Source organism: Sturnira hondurensis, unplaced genomic scaffold (genome assembly GCF_014824575.4).
Source record: "Sturnira hondurensis isolate 20B ecotype Veracruz unplaced genomic scaffold, ASM1482457v3 Scaffold0004474, whole genome shotgun sequence".
Lineage (NCBI taxonomy): Eukaryota > Metazoa > Chordata > Mammalia > Chiroptera > Phyllostomidae > Sturnira > Sturnira hondurensis.
Window position 1 is genome coordinate 6,873,922 of NW_028077105.1, and position 27,723 is coordinate 6,901,644.

Sequence of the window (27,723 nt, forward strand, 5' to 3'; positions counted from 1 at the left end):
CTACTATAAAGCATGGCAATTAATCTCAATTACAATCCATCAAATGAAAATAAAGGCAATTAATAGGGTGGGGAGAGGCACCGCACTGTGCTAGAGTGAACCATAAGGAATTAGCAGTAGCATATGATCACCAAAAAAACCACTATGCATTTCTTGTCTAGAACTTATTTTCTATTGTATTGATTCTGTGACAGAAATTTCCTAAATGTAACATTTTTTTAAAATTGTTTTTGTAGTCTCACTAAAATCACCCAAAGGGAGTCTTCCCCCCAACAAAGTCTGTTGTTTTTCTCTCAGTACATCAGGAATTTGAATACCCCAGGGAGGTCATTCTAATTAGGTCCTCACATTCGATGGCATATTTATTGAAGTAATTTGGAAATACTAATCCAGAGATGCCATCAGTGTCTTCTTTTAGTTACTATTTCCAGACACCAGAGTCATTCCTACCTGTGTCCTCTTTAACACTTTCACCTCCCGCTCCCAGCTCTGCCCCCTGGGGGGCAAGGGGGCTGGGTCTCCACTCTGGCTCCTGTCACCCTGACTTCACTTCCCACTCCTGCCCAAACGTCCGGCTGCAAGCCCAACAGGATACCATTGCTTTCTAGAAAAGCTCTAGAAAAATAACTTGCTTTACTGTACCATTCACCTAAAACTCTTTGAAATAGAGTCTTTACTTTGATAGTTCTCACTTTGCAGCCAACATACACTCAATATATTTTGGACTGGAAAAAAAAAAGGAGGTGCTGAGATGAATCTGTTCTATGGGTGCTGGAAAAAGTATATCTACACATACCCATTATATATTTTATAGGTGTCTGGGAGAATTCCTTTAATTTCCACATCTGAACCTGGCCAAAAATATGTGCCAGTCTTCAGGCCTTGGTATCTAGCTGTGAGCCAAATCTGCAAAAGATAACAAAGGAAAGTTAGAAAACTATGCAAATGTTCGGCTCTTAGGAAAGGATATGTTCATGCAACACCAATGCATTCTTCTCAAGTGCTAGGAAGTTCTTAAGGTTAATAAGATCCAGCAGCAATATTAAATAATCATCATATACTATGACTGAACAGCAGCAAAAAGAAAGCAAACGATTAGAGATTATTTTAACCTAAAAAATATGGACATAAGTCAGTTGGCAACTACTGCATCTTTTAGAGCTATCCACCTACTTAATAGGTTCTCCATGAAAAAAGAAAAATCCACAAACATACGTGTCCAATTTATTGATATTTAAACTTAAATAACTAACATTTATTAATCATTTTTATTGAAATTACAGCTCTAAATAGTAATCCTATGAGTACCCTACAGGATGGATTTAAGTAATCCTCAAACAAGCCTGTGAGGTACAAACACTATTACCCACAAAAGAGACACGACAAAACTAAGGCACAGAAAAAGTTTGCACAATGTCACAGAGCTTTAAATGTCTGAGCTAAAGTTTTAATTTATAACCTGTAAATTCAACATCATGCTCTTTTTTCTTCTAAAAGCATTAACACTATCCAAACAGATCCTAGAGAATTATGGTTAGAATTTTAAAAATAAAAAGGATACATCTAAGTCACAGAATCTTCTAAATTAGCATATGCAAAAGAAGTCAAAGTTTGTCTCCTTCAGAAACAATTACCTTTGTGTAGATGAAAATAGTACCTCCCATTCACCTACTGCCATATGCTACTAGTGGGAGAAGGCAGAGTCCAGCTGAGAGAAAAACAGTTCAGAATAACCCCAGGCCAGTTCTGAAATAAATGACTACTCTCGTTATACAACACAAACTGACTTTAGGATTATCAGCATTCATCTCCATTTACAAAAGGATGGCCACAAACACAGCAAATGAAGCAGGTTAATAAGAGTGCCAGGAAATCTGGTATTTTACTGTGATTGAAATAGATGAGAATAATAAAAGAAACTCTTTTAGTAGCTAAAACAAACGGACAACTTACTGGTTCTCCTTTGTACCACTCGGGATTAAATTTCTCTTTACTTTTAAGGGCAAAGGAAGCATTCATTTTCGGATCGTACATTTTATTGTCAATTATGCCATGGGATTCTGGATAAAGACCCTAAAAATATAAAATACAAGTTTTATGCAAGTTTTGTTTTAATGTCAAAATCACAACAATTTCATCAAGGAGAAACATGTTACTGAAACTACAAGGAACTTAGCACAGTTTAGGGAGGGAAAAACAAAACAATGGGTATTGTCAAAAAACACAATGAACCACTCAAAATTTTATGTAGTATTTGTGTTTCAAGTTATGTAGGAGATAATAAGACAGCAATGCTGGGGGTGAAGGTCCATGTAAGGAGGCAGCCTCCCAAGTTTCAAGAAAACGACTCTTTCTGCATTCCCGAGGGAAGCATTTCTGTAGAACAAACTTTTTTTGGTTGGGTCCAAGAATAGCTTGTATCAATCAATACAAGCTAAATTATTAATTTTCTGGCTTTAAGGCCAAATGAATGCCACTTTTATTTTTCTGGATTCAAATTAAATCTGGAAACTTTGCAGCAAAACAGGGCTGTAATCCTATCTGGAGTGAGGCAGAGTGACTTGCTCGGACTCACACATCGACATGACTGGAAAGACAAGCTGGGAACACAGGGGTGTGATCATTTGGGGCTCAAATAACGTAGCCTACAAAACTAGTAAGAAAAGACAGAATATAAAACTCATAGATCTTAAAACTAAAAGGAAACCAAGAAAACATGTATTGAGGTCATTAGTCACCTCTTGCACAGATGAGGATATTGAGACTCAGAAGGTCAAGTGACCTTCCAAGGCCAGAGCTAGTTAGAAGCATGGCAGACCCCAGAATCTAGGTTTTTTGGCTTACCCACACACTGGGAAAGAAGTTACTTTTTTTCCTGATCTGATATATGATTAATCTCTCAAACAATCCTACATTTACATCTGACTTCTGTGAACATGTAAAGGTTGAAATGCAGAGCTTACTGTGATGATGCTGTAGTGATTGGGGAAAGTTTTCGTTGGGTATACTGGTCTCATGTTTTTAGCATATGCTCCACAGTTTTCTACAAAGGAAAAATATTAAAGATTGTTATTAAATACAACTATCTGTTAACCTCATTTAGCTTTGCTGACACAGCAGTTTAAATCATTTGAAAAATAATGCAGGAGTTTGTAATCACATATAAATTCAGGGGGATTATAAAGCAAAATTTTCAATTCAAATTCAATGTTAATATTAGAGTTATTTTTCTCTTTGTCAAAAACATTAAACAAAATAATTAAGTCAATGAAGTAATTATACCATACTAAACAATAACACTTAGTTCCTGATAAACCAGTTGTAATAATGATGCTTGCTAGATCTTTGTTCCCATTTAGTGGTCACATACTACAAAGCGCAAAACAAAGCAACAGTAACAACAAAAAAACTGAACTAACAGCTAAATCTGTAAAATTAAAACTAGGGTGAGATGGTGGCTGAGGTGCGGGTCCCAACCCACAGATTCCGAACTAGCTGACCAGACAGGCTCAACGCTGTGGAAAGAGGCACGGTCTGGCTTAGGTCGGAGACAGCGCAGAAGTCAGACTGTTCCTGATTCAGCCCTGGTGGCATGCTCCTGGTCTCCTACGCCTGCTGCTGGGGACAGAGCATGGAACTGACGATTTAAGGATTTTAATACCCCGTGGCCTGATGAGGTTCCTTCGGCTGGCATGTGTCCCTCTCACTGCCTTCCTAACAGTTCATAACCACAGATCACATTCCCCAATTACCCAAAGCTAGGATTTAATCTCATTGTGTATTGGCTTCCCTTACACTTCACATAGGGACACGTACAGCTACTTAATCCTGAACTCAGGCTGCCGCATCAGCTGCCATTAAGACAAACTCTCCTCCTAATGGTAACAATGTGCCTGATTCAACCTTCAAAGCCCATGGGCCTGGCTAACGAGGACGCAGCCTTCGCTGCTTACATAAGCTCTTTACTAAAGAGTTTTTGTGTCAAATGATCATTTATAAAAGCCATTTTCTTCCAGGTAGATATTAAAAACTCAAATTTTTAGAAATTTTCCAAAATTATCTTGGCTCATCAACAAGAGAAGTACAATAAATGTACATGTGAATTTACTGAGAGTAATATTAATATTTAAACCAATTTCAGATACTCAAGTCCAGCAAATAATATTTTAGAATCCCAGAACACTAAATTGGTTGTATTTACTTACTTCTAGTTCAATCCAGTATTATAGTGTAGCTATTTAAATACCAATCACCGACAAATGAGCAGAGTTCTACAGTATATATCCCCATACACAAATTTTATTTCTTTTTCAATAACAATGATAATACAAGTGATACCCATACTGCTGGTGGATAAAGTGATTTAAAACATTGGCATTAATACTGAGGAAAGATCATTCTATTGCATTAGTAACTTACAGAATCATCATTCAATTCAGGCCTTGACTGAGACAAAGAAATTGGAAGGATGCTACAAAATACTACAAGATAACTAGCAGGCAAATATTCTACGGCTACACTACTAGTATCATACCAGAAATACCTTCTGTTTGAAATTCTATTTTAGGGTGTAATGCTTATTAAATAAAGAAATGGTTTTCCCATAAAAAATGGAAAATTCTAAGAAAAAAATTTATACATACATATATATATATGTAAATATGCACACAGATATTAGCCAAGAGATAAAAAACCCTAAGGTAACTCTATTATCTTAGAAGTATTTAAAAGGCAGCTTTAGAGTAAATACAATATTAAAGACTAGTTCCTTATCATCAGGTCAACCACTCTGTATTAGAGTTTTAAAATAGTCAAGTTCAGCCAGTACTTTTCCAAGACAGATTACTGCATCCCTAGTCTATCGCACTGAAATTATGATGCTCCAACAGTAAACTCTGAAGTTACTCACTCAGTCTGCTAATAACAGGAAGAAGTCCACCCCAAGTGTGTAAATATTCTGCCCTGAAACCATCCAAAGAAAATAAGAGGGTAGGAGGCGTTTCAAACCTGGGCAATAAGGGAAAGAAGAACAAAAAAAACATGTTTAAAGAAAGAAGATACACATCCAGTGAGGAGGTGCTGCCTCCTCGGTACAGGTCCCGTGAGGATTTTCCACTGAGGCTGGTATGTGATCTAGACTAAACTGACGAGCTCAGCAAGCACCCTCATAAAGGATATTGTATAAGTATTCATTTCCATATACAAGGTGCTTTTATTGTTTTATTATACCTCTATATATCATCAGATAGTATTTATTAAGCCCTCATACCACTGAGTTACCACACAGAGAATATCATTCATGGTTTCTTCTATTCCACAAGCTGGCCAAACGGTACTGAAAAATAATATTTTCCCAATACAAAGGAGGAGAAATGCTAACACACAGTATTTTCTAAATTACATTTTTGCTTCTATTAATTTTTTTCCTGAACAATCACTTTTTGATACTGTCTCTACTTGAATTACTAGATGTCACATAAATTATATACAATATTAACTTTTTAAGTTTAATATATTTAACAGAGAAGTGTAAGAAGTATTTACTGCATTTAAATATATAAACAATAAATGATCCACTGCTATGAATGAACAATGACAGCGTGCACACATGAGTGAACACACAGTTAATGTGTGTGGTGTGGAAATCTAAACAGGGAGGCAAAAAAGAAAAAAATCCATGCAGTGATATGCCCAGCCAAAGAGAATAACTACAGGCAACTGTCCATGGCCTCCCCCAAACAGGCATGGTAAGAGTGAGTCTTCCGATGGTATCGTAGATGGCAGGAGAGTTGTATACCACTGAACAACCACGAGAACCTTCCAGTGAAAATTCGCTCAGTAATTCAAAGTCTGAGAGCCAATGCTTACCTCGCCTTGCTCGTTTCAACTCTATCTCCTCCCCAGCTTACTCTCAAATACAAACACAAACAGAAAAAGGAGAAAACATGTATAGAACTTATGTAACTTATACTGATTCGTGTTTGTAGCAGAGCTCTGTTGGGCGACTCTGCAGAACCAGCTGCATTTGGCCTCAGTGGGCCATATCTGTGTTAAGTTATCTATATTCAATCAACAGAAAACAGAAAAACCGTTTACTAGACCACCAGGTAAATATACTGGCATAGTAAGTTCCAGTATAATAAAATGTATTTTAAATTATAATCTTCTGGTAAAGAAAGAGGTTACATTTTCCTCTAAAAAGTCAACATTAAAACTGCAAAATAACAATCAATGTTTGGAAGGAAAATAAAAGTTCAAATTCACGAAGTTTAAAATTTCCGATATACCTTGTACTTCAAAGGCAGTTTGGGATACATGAGAAGTGACCTTTGAAAAAAAGCCTCTTGTTTTGGAATGTTTTCATTCCAGTTCAGTTTTTTTCTATTTCTATTACTATTATTTTAAACAACTAAAATATATTCTCCCATCCAAAAGAAAAAAAATGATATATTTTATACAAAAATAAATTATATACATAAATAAGCTAAAATATACAGATATAAAATTTTTAAGTTTCAAAAATCATTTTTAGTAAGTAAAAATATATTTCTTAAGATGAGTCATTCAAATTCTATGAGGTAGATCTCAAGTGGAGCAAAGGCGAATGTACCTAACACCTTTTATAAAATTGCTACCATTTGAATTCCACAAAAGCTTTTTTGGTACCCCTTTTTGATACATAAAATCCTGTGCAAAATAGTTTAAGGGCAAAAAGAAAAATATCATTTGTAAAAATTATGTAACATCCTCTCCCAGATGCGTTGCTTCTCCTCAGTATTTATACATGTACCAAAATGCAAAAAATACAGAGACGCTATCATCTCCGACAAGTTCAACTCTCAAAACTCCAAAGGAAAGAAAAGGGCCTTCCTTCCTAAGAAGGAAGATTTAAATATTTCCACCCAGTACTTATGAATACTAAAGACTACACACTCATCACCTCTTTTTTTTCCACTACCTTCCAGATTAGGGGATCACACATCACCAGTGCGAAATATGAAGCCTAACTACAAACCGTGTTTAATGAACCAATGAATAATAATTATTTTTATCTTTTCAATTAGGAAAGAAAACAGTATTTCTAAAAAAGAAAACATTAGTATCTCAGAATATCATCTTACCCCGCTGGGCACTGTGGCTCATTAATGCTCTCACAGGAGTCTTCTACCCAACTTTTCTCACCTAAGTATTTTAAAGAAAAAAAACACATGAACACACTTGATAATAGCAACAATTGTGATGCTTGTGAGACACATTAGGACAGATTCCCAAAACAAAATGTGTTAACATTTATATAAATAATATGGGATACGATTTTAGGGAAATAAGAAAAATAGGGAGGTAATCTGTTTCAAAATAAAAATCTGTTTCCAAAGAGATAGTTGATAACAAAAAGAAAAAAGCAAATGTGTGATCACAGGACTAAACATAACGTTACCTTTGAGACCCTGAAGGCATCTTTTCCATTTTGATTTTTTAGTGAACTCATCGAGGTGACAGTGGTTCATAGGGTTCAGGTGCACATTCCTATGACACGTGATGTATATTGCACTGTGTGCCTACCACCCACAGTCCAATCATATTCATTCCATCAGCATGTAATTGACAACTTTACCCTTTCCAAATTATTCATATTTTCAGCCAAAATTTACAACCCTCCTTCTCTCCACCCAACGAAAACTTCTAGGCAAGGCATCCTAATAACACAAGGGCATGTACTACCCTATAATCTTTTGCAGTAATTTCACATCCACTCTCTCAATGCATGGCAGACATTTTTTTAATATAAAAGTGTGAGATGGTATCTATTGGCTAAGAACTCATAACCTAACTATGAAGAGAAAGTAAACACAAGAGACTACAATAACTGACAAGAGAGAATGTGCAATTAAGTTTGAAATGAGTCCCACAGGCAATATGTGAGATAACAGGTCAGAAACGAAGGAGACAGGATGGATGCCCCTCCCTCTGTGTTTTAACATAAGCTTCCTCTTAACTCTCTAAAATACCACCTACTGAAGTCTAAGAAGCTAATTTTTTTAAAAAAGAAAATGTAGCCTTAATAATATGCCTTAGGAAGTTGAGTTTTCAATACTTTCCAACTGTACATTTCACAAAATAAACAGGTCACCCTAAATGCCTAAATTATTTCTGGCAAGAATTTAGGGAATGGGCCTGGCCAGGGTCTTGGTTGGGTGGAGTGTTGTCTCGTACATGAAAAGGGTTGCGGGTTTGGTACCCGGTCAGGGCGCCTCCCCTAGTTGCATCTTTGATCCGTGGTTGGGGCATCTACGGAAGGCAACCAATCAAAGTTTCTCCTCTCACACTGATGTTTCTCTCCCTTTCTTTCTCTCTCTCTCCCTTCTTGTCTCTCTAAAATCAATGAACGTAACCTCAGGTGAGGATTTTTGAAAAGACTTTAGTCAATGTGTGGTCACTTTTTCCCCAGGCATGATGACCCATTTGATACAATGCTGTATTCTTGCTGAACTCTATTTTTTAATTTGAGGAAGTGGTGACTTCCCCTCCTGTGACCCTCTGACCCGGCTCTGTGCTGGGATCCCCAACAATCTGCAGTAGCTACCTGCCTACACTTTTAGGAAATAAGGAGGCAGGACCCTGTGGAAAAGTCCCATGTTCATTTGAAATGAGTCCCCTGACTCCTAAGAGAGGCAGAGGCCATCATAAAGGACAAATTTACTTTTATTCAGTGAGGCGTAGAGAGATATTGCTCATCCTTGGAGCACAGTCCCTGAAACCCACAAGTCAGCGCTCTCACAGATGTCCAGAATCTTGTGACCACGCTCACATTTACTGAGCTATGTCAGGCTATAGCGTGCCCCAAAGTGAACCTATAATTTAAGCTCCTCCTATTACTCATGTCATAAACTCAGCACCTAAGCTGTTACTATTTTTTAATTGATTCGTGGGGGTGGTATGGCAGACTTTATCCTCATTTTTTATGGGAGATCCTGGAACACAGGAGTCAGCTAGGATGACCTTTCTACAACACAGCATTAAATATATAGCTAATGCCAAAATAACATGAGGGGGTGGCAGCAGGTGAATGACTGACTATAGACAAAACAAGGTTGGCCATGTGCAGATAATAATTATTAAGCTGGGAATGGGTACACTGTTCATTACATGCTCTCTGTTTACTTATATACGCTGGAAATGTTTTTTAACAAAATGTTTAAATTTTTTTCAGCTAATATAGTTGGCCAATAAATATGATTCCTAATATAAAAAAATAAAACCTATGCAAAACCCAGCTAAGACCGAGGAAGAGGTCAGGCTGCTGTCGAGCCTGGTTAGCACGTGGAGGGAGACTGACCTCGACACACGGGGCTGTAGTTGATGCAGCAGTCACCGTGGTCCCTGCAGTCGTCTGAACAGGCGCAGAGGCTTCTGGGCAACCTTTTCTCACCACACCTGAATTTGCTGCAAGTCCATATGCGCTCTAGAAGTATCAACAAAAATGTTACGGTCCAAAGGTAACACATCCAGAGTAAACTCAGAGCTGTGGTCTTCTGGAGCAAGGCCCATAAAAGACAACAAGCTAGTCCCTACCTCTTAGTCACTCACAGACTTTGCCATCACAAAGGTCAACTACAACCAACAGATAGAAAACAGGCAGGCAGCAATCGTGATTACTTCACTAAAACCCCAGAATCTCATCATTTTAAAATGGGTCAAACAATTCTCATCACACAATTCATATGAAGATCTGGGCTTTTTTGGCCAGCCATTTTCTGGGTTCTCAAACTTTAAATCTGGCTCAACCCCATTGAAATATTATTCCATGTTCCACATCAGACTGAGAAAAATTTCCACGTTCTGAAGGTTTGATGTTAAAGTTTAAGCGGACATCTAAGAACTCTTGCTTTAATAAGCCATAAGGAAAATATTCACATATTTTCACGTGAACTTGGTTCAAATGCACATTAGAGACTGTGCAGGTTTCAGCAAATATTGAAAACAGGCACAGTTTTGCTGTCCATACAATATTTCATGGCAAAATAGGTGGCATTTTGTCTCTAAGGGAATATGAAAGCCAAATTTTTTTAAATCTCAGATGAGTCAGGTGAATCACAAAACTAAAGGCACAGAGCCATCCTGTGCTCTTGCACAAATGCCCACGACGACACCTTTTCCCTGCACACTTTTACCTGGTTCTATACATGTCTCCTGGTAGTCTAGACAGCAGTTCCCCAGTTCGACGCAAGCAACATCACAGCGACAGTTCCCGAATGTTCTTTCGAAACAGCGACCTTTGCAACTTTTAACTGAAAATATTGAACAATGAGTTAAATGTTTCCAATCATTATAGAATCACAAACATCAACTAACACACCTAAGTTGGGGGTACAGATCAAATGCAAATACTACTTCAGAAAACACAGATGGAAAAACAAAGTTACCTAAGAATCTTCCACAAACACACATGGAAACGGATACAAAGAGAGGGTAACATTATGTACATGGTTTATGATTCTCTCTCTTGCCATAGAAAAAAAGAGAAGTTTGTTTTTTTTTAATTGTTGACCAAGTACAGTTGGGAAGAGAACTTTTTTCTTTCATGTATCATGAACGCTACTGGGTCCGATAAGACTTAAAACCTTTTATGGTACCGTAAAGAGTCAGGATAGGGGCTCTTTCTGAAGGTTGGCTTAAAGAGCCATGGACTTTTCTAAAATTTCAACATGTGTGAAAAGATTTTTATGGTGATTATCTGTGAATCTTTGAGAAAGAGAAAGAATACCTGACATGCCTTACTCCCAGTCTTAGGGTGCAGAAGTGACGCAAATTGTGCAGGACACGTTCTGCGGAACCGCCCCTCCCACTGTCACGGAAACACCCCTTTTGCCAGCAGGCCCAGCCGGGCTCCCTCCCAGGAGCTTTCCCAAACCCCCCAGTCTAGGTTCTCTTTCCTTTCTGAAGCTTTTACAAAATCTTCTCCTTCCTCTCAGTCACTGAATTCCATTTGTAACTACAGTATTTGATTAGGATCCCAGCCTCAGACTGGAATCAAACTTCCTGAAAACAAAGGTCACACCTGATTTCTGCTCAGTACAAACGTATCCCTTATACCCACAAGAGGCTTGACTAGAAATTGGTATGGGTTAAGTTTCCATTAGATGGATAAATGACAGATATGGAAGAAAAGACTTTTCAATAAAAACAATACTTTTACACTAACTCTTTACTAGATATCTACAAAAACCTAGGACTTTATTAGATTTCTAACAAATCGGGTCGATGAGGAAAACAGTGGAAGTCTAACAAGAAGAAGGAATAATCCTCAATCTTGACTTTAATAGTCTTCTGAACCAACGAGGCACTGCCACAGAATTTAACTCTCATGACACTGGAAAGCTAGGCAATTTTAAAGACTTGAAATGGACATGATCATTTTTGGAGTCAGAAGTACTTATTTTCCTGACTCAGGATCGGAGGGAAGTTATTAGAATAATAGCTATTATTTTAAGCTCATTAATATGTACCAAGCAATTTTTTAAAATGCCATGCATACTATGTTGGGTTTAGATTAAAATTGCTAATTTTCTGTGTCAACCTGAACTCAAGGTAAATAAATTACTCCATATCAAAAAACTGTACAGGTAAACACTAAAGTTTATAGCATCTTAACTTTTGCTCTGAATATAGGCACCCCTCACTTTACTGTGCTTCACAGATGCTGCAGTTTTTCACCAATTGAAGGCAAGACCCTCAATCAGCAAAAGGATCGCAACTTGCCTTACTGCTACAATGACTCTAGTGCAGTGGTCTGGAACCCACCCTGTCTCTGAGGTGTGCTGCAGACTGGTGGCTCAATGCATGAAATTACCACATCTCATTCATTTCAACAAGAAATGATAGCTTGAGAATCACTGAAAAAAATTAAATGACTAATATCACAATTACAGAGTAGTTGAGTAGGAAAAGCATGTTCAAAGTTGAATTCTCTAAGGAGAGACCACCAATAATTTTTACAAGGGGGAAGAAAACGTACCTCAAAGGCAAAATGACTACTACAACATCCTGTGATTCAGTTTTATTATTTATAATAATCTTATCAATGCTGGATAATTTCTACACTCACTGTTAAAGAGAAACACACGTAGAAGCTTAAAAATACCATGATTGCTTTGAAACCACCACTGTCCACAATTTTAAAAGCCTTAAGAGCAGGGAAAGATCAATTTCTGGTTGCCTAGGGATGCTGACTGGTCACCTAGTAACCTCTAGGGCTGCTTCCCAACTAACTCCGTGGGGAGAAAGAGTACCCCAGGAGTGCCTGGAGGAAGCCAGGGAACCTCCGGGAGCGTGACACCAGAATCCGTCGGCTATGTCTGGTGGTCTGTTTCTCTGTTCTTAATTTGTTTTCTGTTTGTTTGTTTTTTTCAGGGTTTTCTGTTTCTTTGGTTGGTTTGTTGATCATAGCGCCTTCTCTGTTGTTTTGGGATAAGTTTTGCAAGTAAATAAAATATTATATGGCTAAAATAAAAGAGTTTTAAAATGGCTCGAACCAGCATCAAATATGCAATATTTATGGAGTAGCCATAGGATTAACTCATCACACTCTGAAGGCCGATTGTCAACACACGCACGCACGCACGCACGAACACGGTACTAATTACCTTCTTTGGCACAGCTTGGTTTCAACCCAAATATACATCCGAGGATTGTTGTTAACACACAGACTGACAATACCTGTAGGGAGAAAAAAGGGAATTTATATAACCTCAAGACACTTTTGTTTCTTCAAATGTTTCTAAATTTGCTGGTGTTACCATATTTCCTGATTGGGGTGCTGGTCACACAATTAGGCTCACTTTGCAAAAATTCAAACTGCACACATATTTTATGGACTTTTCTGTATGTACGTTAAACTTCAACAAAAAGTCTACTTATATGTTAGCAACAAATCTATGCATCCAAGGCTAATATCAGAAATTTTCCATTTGGTATAAATTAATCCAATTAGAGAACTTGTGATTATTAAGAGGGAAAAAAGGAAAGTCCAATTAGAGACTCAATTCCCTATTTGTTAATTCATAAAAGGCGATGCGAGTATCAGATGCTTCCTTTAACAGTTGGACTACACAAACCTACACAGTATCCTCACAGGCACTGTGGCAGCCTGTGGGAATGAGCACTGGACAAGGTTAGGTGAGTACGTCTCTGGTCCAAATGTCACCACAAGTTGGCTGTATGATTTGGGACAAGTCACTTAAGGATTCTAAATAGCAGTTTATTCACCTGTAAAATTAAAGGGTTGAACTACATGGATCCCTAAAAATATTTCCGGTTCTAACATCTTGGTTCTTTCTCATTTGCTACTCTTCTGGCCTTTGACATTTTAAAATAAGTGGATACACCATTCAACTCTGAAGAACAATAATGGCAAAACTTTTATTTGTGAGTCAGAAAGAAAAGAAGAATCCATAAAACAATCTGTAATATTTTTAGTGAGAAGGAGTTTCCTTGACAGCTCTCTGGAAGGTCACTTTGCAGGACAATTCAACCAAATATTCATTGAATACCAACTATGTGTAAGAACTACGTTATGCATTGAAGGAAAGAGTAAGAGGTACCTCAGGGAGCTTCTGTTTTTGTGAAAGGGGGCAAATATAACAGCATAAACCTCTGCAAAGCAATTGCAGGGTTCTATGATTGTTTAAAGGAGAAAATTTGAGGTGGTTGGGGATAGAGAGTGTAGAAAGTGCATGATAGATAAAGCCTTTGGGGGTCAATGAGGGACTGGTACTGGAGGCAGAGTGGAGGGGAGCAAAGGGAGGACACAGCAGAGCAAATCTTTGGATCTCCGAGGAAGACCAGCATAAGGAAAAGCTTAGAGAAAGGAAGGCCTGTGGGAGGTGGCACATGAACAATCAGCAGTCTCTTTTGGCTGGGACAAAGAAACTGCAGAGGAGGATGGACAGGGACCCAGGGTGGAGGCATGGAAAGGTAGAGTCACATTTCCCAAAGGCCAAGATGAAAAGATAGTAGAGACAGGAGGAACGGGTGAATTGGGCAGGATGAATGGTGGGTGGTGGCTTTTATGAACACATTTCTTCAAATGAAGCATTGAGTATTGATGCCAGACTCTAGACTCAGCAGTGGCTACTCAGTAACAAAACAGGCATGACCTCTGTCCTCAAGGTGCCTAGCCTTAGCTGAGTGCAAAAGCTAAAGGGGAGGTGAGTGACAAGTAAACTGAAGCAGCAGGTGTAACTTATTTTCAAAAAATGGGGGTGAAGGAAAGGAGAACAAGAGTGTCGTGGGTCTAAAGCACTAGAGTGTCTAGGCAAGGCCCCCTCCCCTTTTTTAGGAAATTAAAAACATAAGTGTATTTATGTCCATTAAAATAGGAACCATCAGAAGAAGAGGTTGAAGAAATAGCTAAAACCTGCAGAGGCAGAACAAGGCATCAGAAGAGATTACTATTGGATTCTCCTAACCCTTTGATGGTAGTATAAACTGTCACAACCACATGGATGCATAATTTAAAGGTACCCATCAAAAATATTAAAAACTCTCTTACTGTCAGATCTATAGAGAAACGAAGAAAACAGTAAAACTAACCTGTATTTAATAGACTATAATTTAAAACACAGAAAATTAAAGTTTAACTTCATTGTAATAAACTCTTCAAGAATAGCTTAAACAATGCTTATCTTCTCATCGCATAACTTATAATACAGAGTGAGAATCTTTTCTATGTCTTTGAGAATTGTCACATTCTTAGTTTCCAATGCTTTAAACTTTGCCCTTTCAATATTAAGAAATATCTTCAAGAGTTCCTTTAACATGAATTTTGGGGTCAGCATCACTTCCTCTGAGACGTCTTCATCTTTTTCATCATGACCACACTCCTTCTTTATGTCAGTAAATTCTCCATCAGTGAGTTCCTCTGGCTGCATATCCAGAGTCTAGTAAACAGTGGCAGTGTTAACATTCCGCAGTTAGCTATTTCTTCCATGCCCTCATCTACATCCCATTTGTAACTCACTTCCAGCATTATCACTTTTATTTTTTAACCACTGGCTTAAAACATATATGGTATATATAGACCTTTACCCTCGTGTTAAGCTACAGAAGACATACACTGATTTTTTGAGTCACCTCTTTGCTAAATATTCCTTAGACATACCTTTTATAAGATAATGTATAGCATGTACTTGAAATAGAAATACAACAACAGAAGCAATCATTTCTCACCTATATTCCCACCCATAAAAGATGAAATTTAGATTACCTACTACTACACTATACAACACCCAATCTGAATAGTTTCCAGTAGGAAATTTCTCATCAACAATTTTGAGAGCTGCAAAATCTAAGTCCATTTGAATTTTCTTCTTAAATTAGTTTAATTCTACAACATAATAGCACAATTTCTTTATAGAATAAAAGTATAACTTCAAAACTATCTCCATTTCTAATTTATGATAGCCTTCAAAATATATACTTTATATCTCTGTATTTCCAACCCATGTTCAACCTCTTTAAATTAAATTAAGAAATATTAATGCCTGGACTTCTAGTCAGGATGGCGATATAGGCAGACATGTTCACCTCTTCAAACAACCACATCAAAATTGCAACTAAAATGCCCTGGCTGGTGTGGCTCAGTGGGTTGAGTGCTGGCCTGCGAACCAAAAATTGCAACTAAAATATAAAACAACCATCATTCAAAACCATCCGACATCAAGTTGAATGGAATTCTGACAACTACAGAATTAAAGAAACCATATCCATCCAGACTGGTAAGAGGGGCCAGACATGGAACAGGCTAGTCCCTTACCCACATGGATAAAAATTTGGGAGGGCTATCTCAGAAGCAAGGAGTCCCAGCCCCACACCAGGCTCCCTCAGTCTAGGGTTCCAGTGCCAGGAAGATAAGTCCCCACAACTTCTGGCTGCCAAAACCAGTAAGGATTGAGTCAGTGGAAGAAACAATTGGACAAGCAGTTCCTCTTAAAGAACCCACACACAGACTCACCTACTCAGACTCACTCCCTTTGAGTTCCAGCACTGGGTTAGTAGCTTGAGAGGCACCAGTGGCATAAAGGAAGGACCTGAATTGCCTGGCATCAAGGCGAGCAGAGGTCATTGTACCTTTTCTAAACCCTCCCCCCAACAGAACTATACAGCCAGCAAGCTGGTGCCATATCTGAGACTCCATCAACCTGGCTAATACCGTTTGACCCATTGTGGACATCCCCAGAGACTCTGACCCACCCAACTCATGGGCCCATCCAAGCTGCTTTTTCATAGGAACGGCTGGAGTGGGCTCATGCTTCACAAATTCCTAAATCCTATCGAACAAGCAAGAGCTGGCCTCAGTGAGCCACAGGACTGGCACTGGCAGCAGCCAGCCTAGATTCACAGCTTGACTTGGCCTGAGAACCTCCAAGTCCAGGACAATTAGCAGCCATCTCAGATGGCTTTACAGCTCATACAGGGTGGCCTGGGGCAAAACACAGGTGGGAGCTGACCTTGTCTGCTCCACCCCGCAAACCCCAGGACCAGCTCACCCAGTGGACAGCTACAGTCCATGCTGGAGACCCACCACCCTGCCCCTGCATAGCTGATCCTCCATGAAGGGTGGATGTTGGTGGTCAATGGTCACAGCCAGTTCTTGCAGCTGACTGGCCTGGGTAAGTTCCTCCCATTCCTTTGCCAACAGCAAGCCAGGCTCAACTACAAGAGGAGGGTGTATTCAACTCACACGAAGGGCACACCTCAAGTACACAACTTGGGTGCCAGGGGAGGCTGTGCCACTGGACCCTACCAGATACCTACTACATTAGGCCACATTACCAAGAGAGGGAGTCAAAGCAGCCCTACCTAATAGAATCAAACACAGGGTGGCAGCCAAAACAAGGGGACAAAGAAACATGACCCAAACTCCACAAAAACAGCTAAACAAAATGGAGATAAGCACTCTATCAGGTGCAGAATACAAAACACTGGTTATAAGGATGTTCAAGGAACTTAGTGAGGACCTCAGCAGCATAAAAAAGATCTAGTCAGAAATGAAGGATACACTAATTGAAATCAAGAACAATTTACAGGGAAATAATAGTAGAGGGAAGCCAAGAATCAAATCAATGATGTGGAATATAAGGAAGCAAAAAAAAAATCAGAACAACAAGAAGGAAAAAGAATAAAAAAATTGAGAGTAGTGTAAGCAGCCTCTGGGACAATTTCAAGAGGTCCAATGTTCACATTTTGGGGTGCCAGAGAGAGAAGAAATTGGAAATCTATTTGAAAAAGTAATGAAAGAAAATTTTCCTAATTTGGTAAAGGAAATACACATGCAAGTCCAAGAAGTGCGGAGTCCCAATTATGACGGATGCAAAAGAGGTCCACTCTAAGACACATCATAATTACAATGCCAAAGGTAGCCCTGGCTGGTGTAGCTCAGTGGATTGAGCACCAGCATGCAAACCAAAGGGTCGCTGGTTCGATTCCCAGTCAGGGCACATGCCTGGGTTTTGGGCCAGTCCCCAGTAGGCGGTGTGAGAGAGACAAGCACACATTGATGTTTCTCTCCCTCTCGTTCTCCTTCCCTTCCCCTCTCTATACAAATAAATAAATAAATAAAATTGGTTTTTTTAAAATGCTAAAGGTAAAGATAAAAAGAGAATCTAAAAAGCAGCAAGAGGAAATAAGTTAGTTACCTACAGGGGAGTTCCTAGAAGACGGTCAGCCAATTTCTCAAAAAGAAATTTTGCAGGCTAGAAAACATTTGGCAAGAAATATTCAAAGTCATGAAAAGCAGGGACCTACAGCCAAGATGGCTCTACCCAGCAAAACTATCATTTAGAATTGAAGGGCAGATAAAGAATTTCCCAGACAAGAAAAAACTAAAGAAGTTCATCATTACAAAAACATTATTATATGAAATGTTAAAGGGACTTATTTAAGAAAAAGAAAAATCTAAACTATGAAAAATAAAATGGCAAAAAAATAAATCTATCAACAATTGAATCTAAAAAAAACAAACTAAGCAAACAAGAAGAACAGAGATTAAAAAATCTGAATGCAGAAAGTATTTTGATGGTTGCCAGTTGGAAGGGGGACATGGGGGAAGAGGTAAGGGGATTAAGAAGTACAAACAAGTAGCTACAGAATAGCCATGGGGATGTAAAGTAAGTATGGCAATGGAGTAGCCAAAGAACCTGTATGCATAACCCCTATGGACCTGAACAATGGTGGGGGGAATTACTTGAGGGAAAGAAGGGTGCTGGGTGGAGGGGTGACAAAGGCAGAAAAGTCAGGACAACTATAAAAGCATAGTCAATACAATATAATTAAAAAAATAAATATTAATGCCTACTTGTACTGTGCCAGGGGAAACATCTAATATGATAACTTTCTTAAGCAGAATGTCCTTTATCCTCACAATTATGTCAGCTTTGACAAAGGAGGCAATAGTGATATTGTTTATTACCTCATTACAAGTCTCAATTAAAAATCAATAGAAATCATTATTATAGCAGTATCTATCAACTTATGGATAACATAGGCTGGAGACTACAATGACAGAAGGAAGAAAAGGCACTAAAAGTAATATGAGTCATTTTATAAAATTATAATCAACAAGTAGCAATTCATTAAGCTGCACACACCACACATGCACACACACAATGACAACACACTCCCAAAACATCAGGGTCTTGGCGGACAAGGCCGTTTATTACCGAACCACTGCTTGTGAGAATAACTGAAGAGCCGACCAGCAGGCTAAGGACAACATAACAGAGGGTAACTCTGTGGTGGTTGCTTTGGCTTTGCACAGATTCAGACATGTGGGTAGAAACTGTCACTACATGATGAAACCCAGTTGCCAAAGCACTTCCAGGACCTTGTATTACAAAAATGCTAAGACCGCAAGCCATACAACCTTCTCTCAGAGAGACTCCTATTTCTGTGGATAGAAAGAATCTCTGCTCTATGGATACCAGCACGATTTCCACAAACATGAAAGGGGAAGAGTGAGAGACAGGAAATCCACAAGAAGAAGCTTCACAGACCTATCACAGAAATTGTTTGTCTTTCCAAGAATCCACCACCATCAACACTTTTTTTTACAGGAATGATCAACAGAATCGCTGGATGTGTGCCATCATTTCAAACAGTACTTGCTTCTAATTTATGTCAGAAATAGTGCCATGAATCTGGTGCCTTTTTTCAAATGGCAAATACTTCTCATATTTAGTAAGTGGGAAAATCAGCAACAGGCTGAGTTTAAAAGACTTTACCAAATGGATTCTAGTTATGAGTCAAGAGAACTATATTCACATTAAGAAAAACACATGTTCACCCTTGCCAGTGTGGCTCAGTTGGTTGGGTGCTGTCCTGCAAACCAAAAGGTTGCTTGTTCCCAGTCAGGGCACATGCCTGGGTTATGGGTTTGGTCCCCAGTTGGGGCATGTGCAAGAAGCAACCCATCAACATTTCTCTCTCACATGGATGTTTCTCTCCCTCTCTCTCCTTCCCTTTCCCTCTCTCTAAATCAATAAAAAAATTTTGTTTAACACACACTTTTCTTTGGTATCATTATGTTCTTTTTCTCATACCTTAAAAAAAAGAACATAAGAAAAGTAAAGTTGGAAGCAGGTACAGCAATTCTGTAAGGCACCAAACAAATCTTTAAATTATTACTATTTTAAATACTGATCCTCTTAAATGCTCCCATGTGTCATTCAGGGGCTCTGGGCCCATAACCCTTTCCTAAGTGAGAGGGAAAGATAATAGCTGGTCCATGCTTTTTAAAATTCAGGTGTGGCACTATGTACATGAAAGACAGAGAAGACAACGTCCCCAATCTAATATAAATCTGTCAGGAGTTGCTGATAAAAGAAAGTACAGTTGAAAACAACTGTTTTGAATAAACACAGGCAGTGCACATTTGGTTGAACTAGTTTCTTGGGAACATAAAACTACGACATTCTCCTCTAAACTAAAATTAATAATCGAGGTATTTTGGCACTTTTGATATTTAAGCAAATAGCCATTTCATCATTCTCCTGATTTTTAATGAATTATCCTGGTAAATAAGCATTTGAAGAGAAGTCTCAAAGAAAGCGTATATCAGTAGTCCATGGAAGCTGGTAACGATCATTGAAAAATATTTTTTAGGAGAATAGGTTAAAATTAAGTATCTAATTAAAAGGCTGGCTTAAGAAAACTAACAATGCTAGTACTTTACCATAAACTGTAAGGACATTGTTAAAATTCTAGCAATTTTTAAAAGACCCTATTTATTTATTTTTTAGACAGAGGAGAAAGGAGGGAGAATGAGAAGGAAAGAAATACCGATTGTTGCCTCTCGCAGGTCCCCAAACAGGGGCCTGGCTGGCAACCCAGTCATGTGCTTTGACCAGAAACGGAACCAGCAACATTTCTGTCTACAGGCCAGTGTTCAAGCCACAGAGCCATACCAGCCAGGGCTAAAATTCTAGCAATTTTTTAAATTAAAAATATAACTATAGCAAAATTGTGGCCCTAATCACAAAGAGACCAAGAATTCTCATGCCCTTATGTCCAAATTAAGATGTGCGTTACATTTGGAGCTCTGCGATACCGAGAGAGTGGCGTCACCTGCAGCCCCTTCAGTGGACTGGCCCGGACAGTCGCCCTGGTCCCCAGTAAATCTAAGATATCTGTGACTCTACTTCTCCCTGGCAACTGACCAGCCCTTTCTGTGGGTCACTCCTGACCGACATCCTACATAAACCTTCACATTAGAACTTCTTCCTGAGGCCCTGCTAAGCTCCAGAGAATTCATTTCTCTACGGCAGGGATTCTTCTTTCCCATCATGTTGATGTGTTTTGGTTTCAAAAAGTACCAAGCATTTTCAAAGGGAAGAATATCAGCACTTGGAACGTCTGCCTGCGTGAGCAAATAAATCCCTTCTCCCAGATCTCACCGGGTACTTGCAAAAATCATTCCTCTGCGAAGTTAAAGGTCAAAGAATAAAACATCGTTGACAGTAATTAATGGTTGCAGTAGAAACTCATCCAGCCCATCACTTGTGGACCCTCCTAAATCTTGAGGTGAGAGCGCCCAGTCAACAAGGTCAATAACAAAAAACACCCCGGGACAAAGCGAACCACAGAGGAAGGCTGGGAAAGCTCCTCACACACAGCCTGTGCCACGAGCTCCTCTTCACTTCCACCAATGGGCCACAGGGAACGGCAGGATTATTAAATACCAGCGCTCTGGTTTGGGCCTGCTGGTTCCATAATTGTTTTCTGTCTTCAGTAGGGCTGTTAGCATAGCAAATACTTTTTTGTGAACTTTATATAATCTTCCAATTTCCTTAAGCTTCTTAAGGAAAACTGTTCAGAAAGTAAAGATCGTGAGGCAAGTGTATAGTAATATGCATTTCTATCTCATACCTTATAACAAAATAAAATGACAGATGGAGTTAATATTTAAAGGTTTACCAGGGAATCATGAAGAGAAAAAAAGGGCAATTATTTTTTATACTTTTAGGATGGTAAGTACCTTTACCAACATTGTGCAGAATTCAGAAACTATAATGGAAAATTGGACAGATTTGCATCCATAAAAATCCATAGAAATTTCTGTAAACCTTAAAAAAAAAACATTTGCAGTCAAAATTGGAGTGGAGGGAACTAGGATAAAATATGTTCAACATAGGACAAAGGTTATGCCCGTGATAGATTAAAAGTGCACAAAAATCAAGAAGGAAAAGGTAGCCCACAGCTTTGTAATACCAAACAGAGTAACCCAGATGTTTAAAGAAACTGGAGATGAAAAAAAAATACAAGGTATTTTTTCCTTCACTAAAATCCAAAGAACTATAAATCAAAGAGTTTCCTTTTTACCCAATAAAATTGAAAAATGTTTTAGAAATTACTATTGCAATGCTGACAAGAATGTGAGGTGAAACAGACATTTTCGCTGTCTTCAGAGAAGTACAAGCTCCTTTCTAAAAGGTCATTTAGATGACACGACCTAAATTTAACATGTGCATATCCTCCATTCCCAACTCTATTCCACCATCTGATACAAATTCTCACATGAACACACAAAAATATGCAGAGACATTTATTTATTGTAGTGTATTTAGGATAGCAAAAACGTACAAAAAAACCTAAATTTCTGTTAATAAAAATTGAGTAAATCTAATACATATGGTAACCCAAACAATATAAAATTGATTCGTTCCAATTATGTAGATCACTGGAATTACTTTGGAATACTTGCTCTTAAAACCTTCAGCCACCCCGTCTGGAAGTCTACCCTGAGGCTATCGTGCTGTAAATAAGCCCAACCTATCCCCAAACTAGAGACCACTGGGCAAGTTCAAAAACTACAGAAAGTGGGAGAGTGACATCTGGCCAGCTCCTACATGTTCCATCCCCTGCTGCTTATATGCCCAGCCCGGCCTCCATCTGTCTGACTACAATGGCAGGCGTCCCAACTGCATGGGCCCAGCCATGCCTTCCCTGAACTCCTAACCAATCAAAAACTGTGAGAGGTTCAGGAGTTAGAGAGCGGGTGGCCAGGTGCTGAAGAGAGATGAACTTATCGACTTGGTAGACCTAACCAACATGGCTCTCTGACCACAAGAGAGCACGGGCTTGCTTCTCTCCTTCTCACAGTTCTGTGCCTAAATCATTCCCAAGTGAAGTGATCAGTGAAGGAATCTAAGGACTGACTCTGCTGGAAGTGCACAGCGGTCCAGCCTGACTCAGAGGTCACCACCTGGTTCTTTATCATTTCATCGGAGGAAAGGAAATGACTAGGGGCTGCCTCATCTCCGCACTACCTTTTGTCCAGCTTTAGCTCTCTGAGCACCTTTGTAACTGTCTCTTACGTTAAGTTCTCCTGAAGAAGTTATCACTTCTTAGGATGTGATAGACACACACACACACACACACACACACACCCCAGGGCATACTCTAAGCTAAATTTAATATGGGCACAAAAAAACTTTCCATTTTGAGAGTTCATTTGTTTTTAATTCTCAATCTCTTAAACGCAAAAATTATTTTAACCACATCTTGCTCTGGTAGAATTTCAAGGAAGGAAAAAGAAAAACAGCATGACCAAGATAATCCTAAAAACAGTTTGTTTCTTTAAAGCAATGATCTAGAAAGATGACTCATTAAATAAAAGTAGTATTAACCGATTTAGAAAAAAATGGTTTAAGTCTAGTTAAGCTTATGAGATAAAAAAGAAGGGAAACTGGTTTATTTATGACAAAGGACAGCCCTTCCTACCCTCAGGCAGAAGATAAAAGAGACTAAAAGTATGAGCACCCTGGATTCTATATACAAGACCTTGTTCTTCTTGTTTAGGCAGGTTTCTTGTAGAAGCAGAAACTCTTGATAGTAGGTCAGAGTTGAAACACAAAGAGTAGAAGAAAAGACACTACACTCAGTTTCTGTGATTTCTTTCTTTTTATTATGAAATAATTTTTGGAGCATAATGAATGACTAGAGCTGAAAATGAAAACAAACAGAAAAACACTTTAGTAATTTCCAATCGGCCTTAAAACAAAAACCAAAATCCCTAAACTGGCCTGCAAGGCCTGCCTGGACCTGGCCCCTGACCACCTTTCAGGTCTCGTCACCCACCACACACCTCTCTGTACACTGGCCCCCCTCGCCTCCTCCCTTTCTGGGAAGGCCCAGGCTCCCTGCTACCCCAGGGCCTTTGCACATGCTGCTGCCTACTCCCAGCATCCTCTTCTGCTCACCTGTCACTTCCTCAGACCTCTATGACTAAGCCCTCTGTCCAGCTTCTAGGCAGCACATACCACAGCTGCAGCATGAGAAAGCTTTTGGGATTCTTTGATAAATATCTGATCCTAGAAATACATCCAATAATATTGTAGTAACTTTGTACCGTGACATGTTGCTAGACTTATTGTCGTGATCACATCCTGAAGGATCCAAATATTGAATCACTATGTTGTACACCTGAAACTGATATGATGTTGTATATCAAATATACTTTAATATAAATAAACAAACAAACACATAAACGTCTGGGCCTGTGGGATGGACCACAGGACCAGGGTGTAAGTCTTCCCCCTCCCCTGTCACCATTTAGCCCCAACCTCTTCCACAAAGCTGCTCACACAGCAGTGACCATAAACATCTGTTGAATTAGTCACTAACCATAACAATAAACCCTAATCTAGCATCTACTATCTCTCAGGCACTTTTATTAATTACTTTACATGCAATTATTCATTTAACCCTCAACATAAATTTGTGAGGTAGCTCCTATTATTATGGCCATTTTACAGGTGAGGAAACTAGGCACAGAGAAGCTAAGGGACTTGCCCAAACAAAGACAGACAGCAGTTATTGGCAGAGATGGGAGTCACACTCCAGCAGTCTGAGTCCAGTGTCTGGCCCTTAACGACTCAACTCTGTGGCCTCGATACGCTTAAGTGACAACTGATTAGTTCAGGCACAGGAGAGCTGACCAAAGAGCAGCTAAGGAATGCTTTCTGTGGGAGGATAAATTGAGTTGGATCCCAGTGTGTTGCATAATAAAGGGACGTGAAAAGGTCACTCCTGGGGTAGAGACAGAAATAACCTACACAAGCATGTTTGGGGAAGAGCACAAGTCTGAGCTGATGGGAATGAAAGGTGTGTGTTAGCAGAATTGGAGCACCTGAGACGCACACCTCGAGCCCCTGCCTCTCTAAACCAACAAAGTGCAAAAATGGTAAAGTTGGCTGAAAAACAGCCATTTCAACTCCTAATTCCAAGTTATGCACATAATACACATGTCCCATTTACGACGAAGGACACAGAGTTTCACTGATGTGTGTGTCCCAGACCAGACTCACTCACCGGCCGACAGGTTTGCTCCTCCCTCACACATTTGTGTCAATTAAAAGAGATCAAGTGCTTAACTTAACATAGGGTCTGACAAAGAGGGAACTCCATGAAGGTACTTATAAACTCAACAAACACCTACGAAACACTGTACAAGGGCCTGCTTTAAGAGCTAGACAAATATTGACTAATAAGTGACTACACATGTGTCCCAGCCCTTTAGGGGTGTCGAGAACATATGAAACTGCTCACGCTGAGCACCCAAGCGCTGCTCAAGTGATAAGGCTAAAAGGATCACTGAGTTTAGGAGTACACATTCCCCCACATATGTTGTGGCAGTCTCCAGGAAACTGTGAGCAAAATCATAATGCACGGAAACCATTGGGAAAACTAATAATCAAACCCAAAAAAGAGACAGCGCAATGGCCATAAAGTTGAGAAGTGAATTTTAAAAATGTGTACTAAAAATGAATTCTTGGGGACTGATTACCTCTGAGTTACTGGCAGGGATAACTCCAAAAATTACACCATGAACTAAGGCTAATAACATAAAAGTCTCAAATCCTATTCCTGAAGGACACAATGAGAAGCTTTGTAGCAATGATAAGTCCACAACTGAACATAAGGGGGGAAAGAAAATGTACAGTATATGCAGTATGATGCCACTTTTGTAAAGATAAAAAAAAGTGACCCATACACACAAAAAAGACCCTCTGGGAATAAATCAAAATATAAATAGCATATAATAAGAGTGATTTTTATATTCTTCTGTATACTTTTTCTGCATTTTCTACACTTTCTGCAATATGTAATGTTTTTATAACAAAGGGAAAATACTGTAAGCTCTCTATACAAAGATTTTACACCTAGAAGGAACCCACATAATCTAAACCCTCTCACTACAGTTATGGAAACTGAGAGTCAGAGAAGGAAGCAATTGTTCAAAGGTCACATGGGAAATAATGATTGTGACCTCAAGTTTAGGAGTCTTTACCCCACCCCTGTCTCTCAAAGCTTTTGTCTGAATCATCCCTGACACATCAATATTCTTTTTTTCTTTGAAGCTTCCAAGAGATGACAAATGTAAACCGTTTTTACATGCCAACATACTTCACATTTACTCCCTTTGAGCTATCAGTAAGATACTTAAATTAATAGTGTATAGCTATAGAGGTGTTTTTGTACTTATTTCTCTGGTTAATCCCAAAACAGAAAAGCCCAACACAGTCTATTCATAACGCTCCTGATCCACACCCTTTCCACTTGAATAGACTTCATTCACCTGTTTCCTACTCTCCAGAAGGTTCTAATCTAAATGATGCTGGGTGGCACTTTATAGAAAGCCAGCGTGTTTGGCCAAGTATTATGGAACAATCTTTGTGCCAAGGACATTTAACCTGATCAATTCCACCTGAAAAAGCCCTGGTAAAATATTTCCTTGTTTTGATTTTGAGTCAAGTATATTGTTGATTAAGGAGAAGGTACTGCCATGGAAACTTTGAAGAACCCTATTGGTGGTAAGACACAAAGTGAAATCTACCTGATATCCTGATAGGTGGATGGTGGAACTGGAAAAAACCTCTGAATGTTATCGAATCACAACACTGGCAGAAGACTGGCAGAGGTAAAAGCAATACAGAGCAATTAAAGGACAAGCCAGGACAGAGTAAGGAAAAGTCAGCTACACTACGTGAAAACTAATGAGAGCATGGGCAGGCTCCCGGGAGAGGGAGACGGCACAGAGTAGGGAGTGGCAGACTGCGCATCCAGTGCATCCAAAGGCCAACTTTTCTCAGTGCATCTCTGAGGTCCACGGAGGGAAAGGGGCAAAATGCAATCAGAAGCAGCAGAGGCATTTCAACCCACAATGCCAACATGGTTGAGGTCGTGTAGGAACAGTGAATAACGTTTTAACTTTTTTATTGTAGCATCATGTATGAAGTCCATGGCTGAACAGGGTCCATTAGCAACCACAGCGGAAGGAATTCTAGTTGCTGTGCCTTGTGTACCCCTCACAGCCTCTAACATGCTGCTCCTCACACTTTAATGTGCAAGCAAATCCCTAGGAATCTGTGGAAACGGAGATTCTGGTTTCAGTAGGTCTGGGATGAGGCCCAAGACTCTGCATTTCTTGTAAGTTCCAAGGAGCTGATACCGACATGCTAGGCTGCAGGCCACACTTTTGGGTAGCAAGGATATAAAGTTGCTTCTGAGTAAGGAAAAAATGAAAAATCCAGTCACACTGAATTTTAGCAATAAAAACAAGAAAAACAACCATTTAGTAGGGCCACACTAGGTGCCACTTTATATATGATATGTATTTAATTCTCCTAACAAGACGCAACATGGTTTTATCGTCTCTCTTTCATGGTTGCCTAAGCTGAAAGTTAAGAACAGTACCAGGATTTAAACCCAGCTGTCTGACTTCAACAACATTCATCATTAAGCTACAGCGATGAGATTAAGAAGTTTATTAGTTCTATGATTTTGGAAAGCCCCCCAAATTCCTCTGAGCCATCATTTTTTCATCTCTAGCATGGGAATAATGGCGGACCTGTGGGTGGGGCCAAAGGAGGTACTAAATGTAGGATTATTTTGAAATCGGTAAAGGACCTAACTCAAAGATACAGTTGTAACTTGCTGACTCCTTTTACCTCCTAATCTCCTTTCCCCCCCTTCCTAGTTCTTAAACAGTAATGAATGTACACCTCTTCTTAAAGCAGATATTCTCTAAACTTTTGCTCTCAGAATTTCTGTATATTCTTAAAAATTACTGAGGATGTTAAAGAGCCTTTTGAGATAATTGGGGACATTCTTCTTTGAGAGTATATCAAATTCTACGAGTGGTAATTTTTTAAAGGCAAAACGCAA

General features: G+C 39.1%; 1 protein-coding gene across 1 annotated transcript in view; it reads right to left on the reverse strand.

The window, feature by feature from the left end:
• The window catches only part of ENPP1 (ectonucleotide pyrophosphatase/phosphodiesterase 1), a 62,870-nt gene that overhangs the window by 26,608 nt on the left and 8,539 nt on the right, over nt 1–27,723 (reverse strand). Inside the window, exons 2-9 of the mRNA XM_037045727.1 lie at nt 12,645–12,717; nt 10,173–10,289; nt 9,338–9,463; nt 7,122–7,182; nt 4,910–5,007; nt 2,964–3,043; nt 1,954–2,073; nt 797–906 (exon numbers count right to left, since the gene is read on the reverse strand). Of these exons, the coding sequence (XP_036901622.1) occupies nt 797–906; nt 1,954–2,073; nt 2,964–3,043; nt 4,910–5,007; nt 7,122–7,182; nt 9,338–9,463; nt 10,173–10,289; nt 12,645–12,717 (785 nt within the window). The remainder of the gene's footprint in view (nt 1–796; nt 907–1,953; nt 2,074–2,963; nt 3,044–4,909; nt 5,008–7,121; nt 7,183–9,337; nt 9,464–10,172; nt 10,290–12,644; nt 12,718–27,723) is intronic.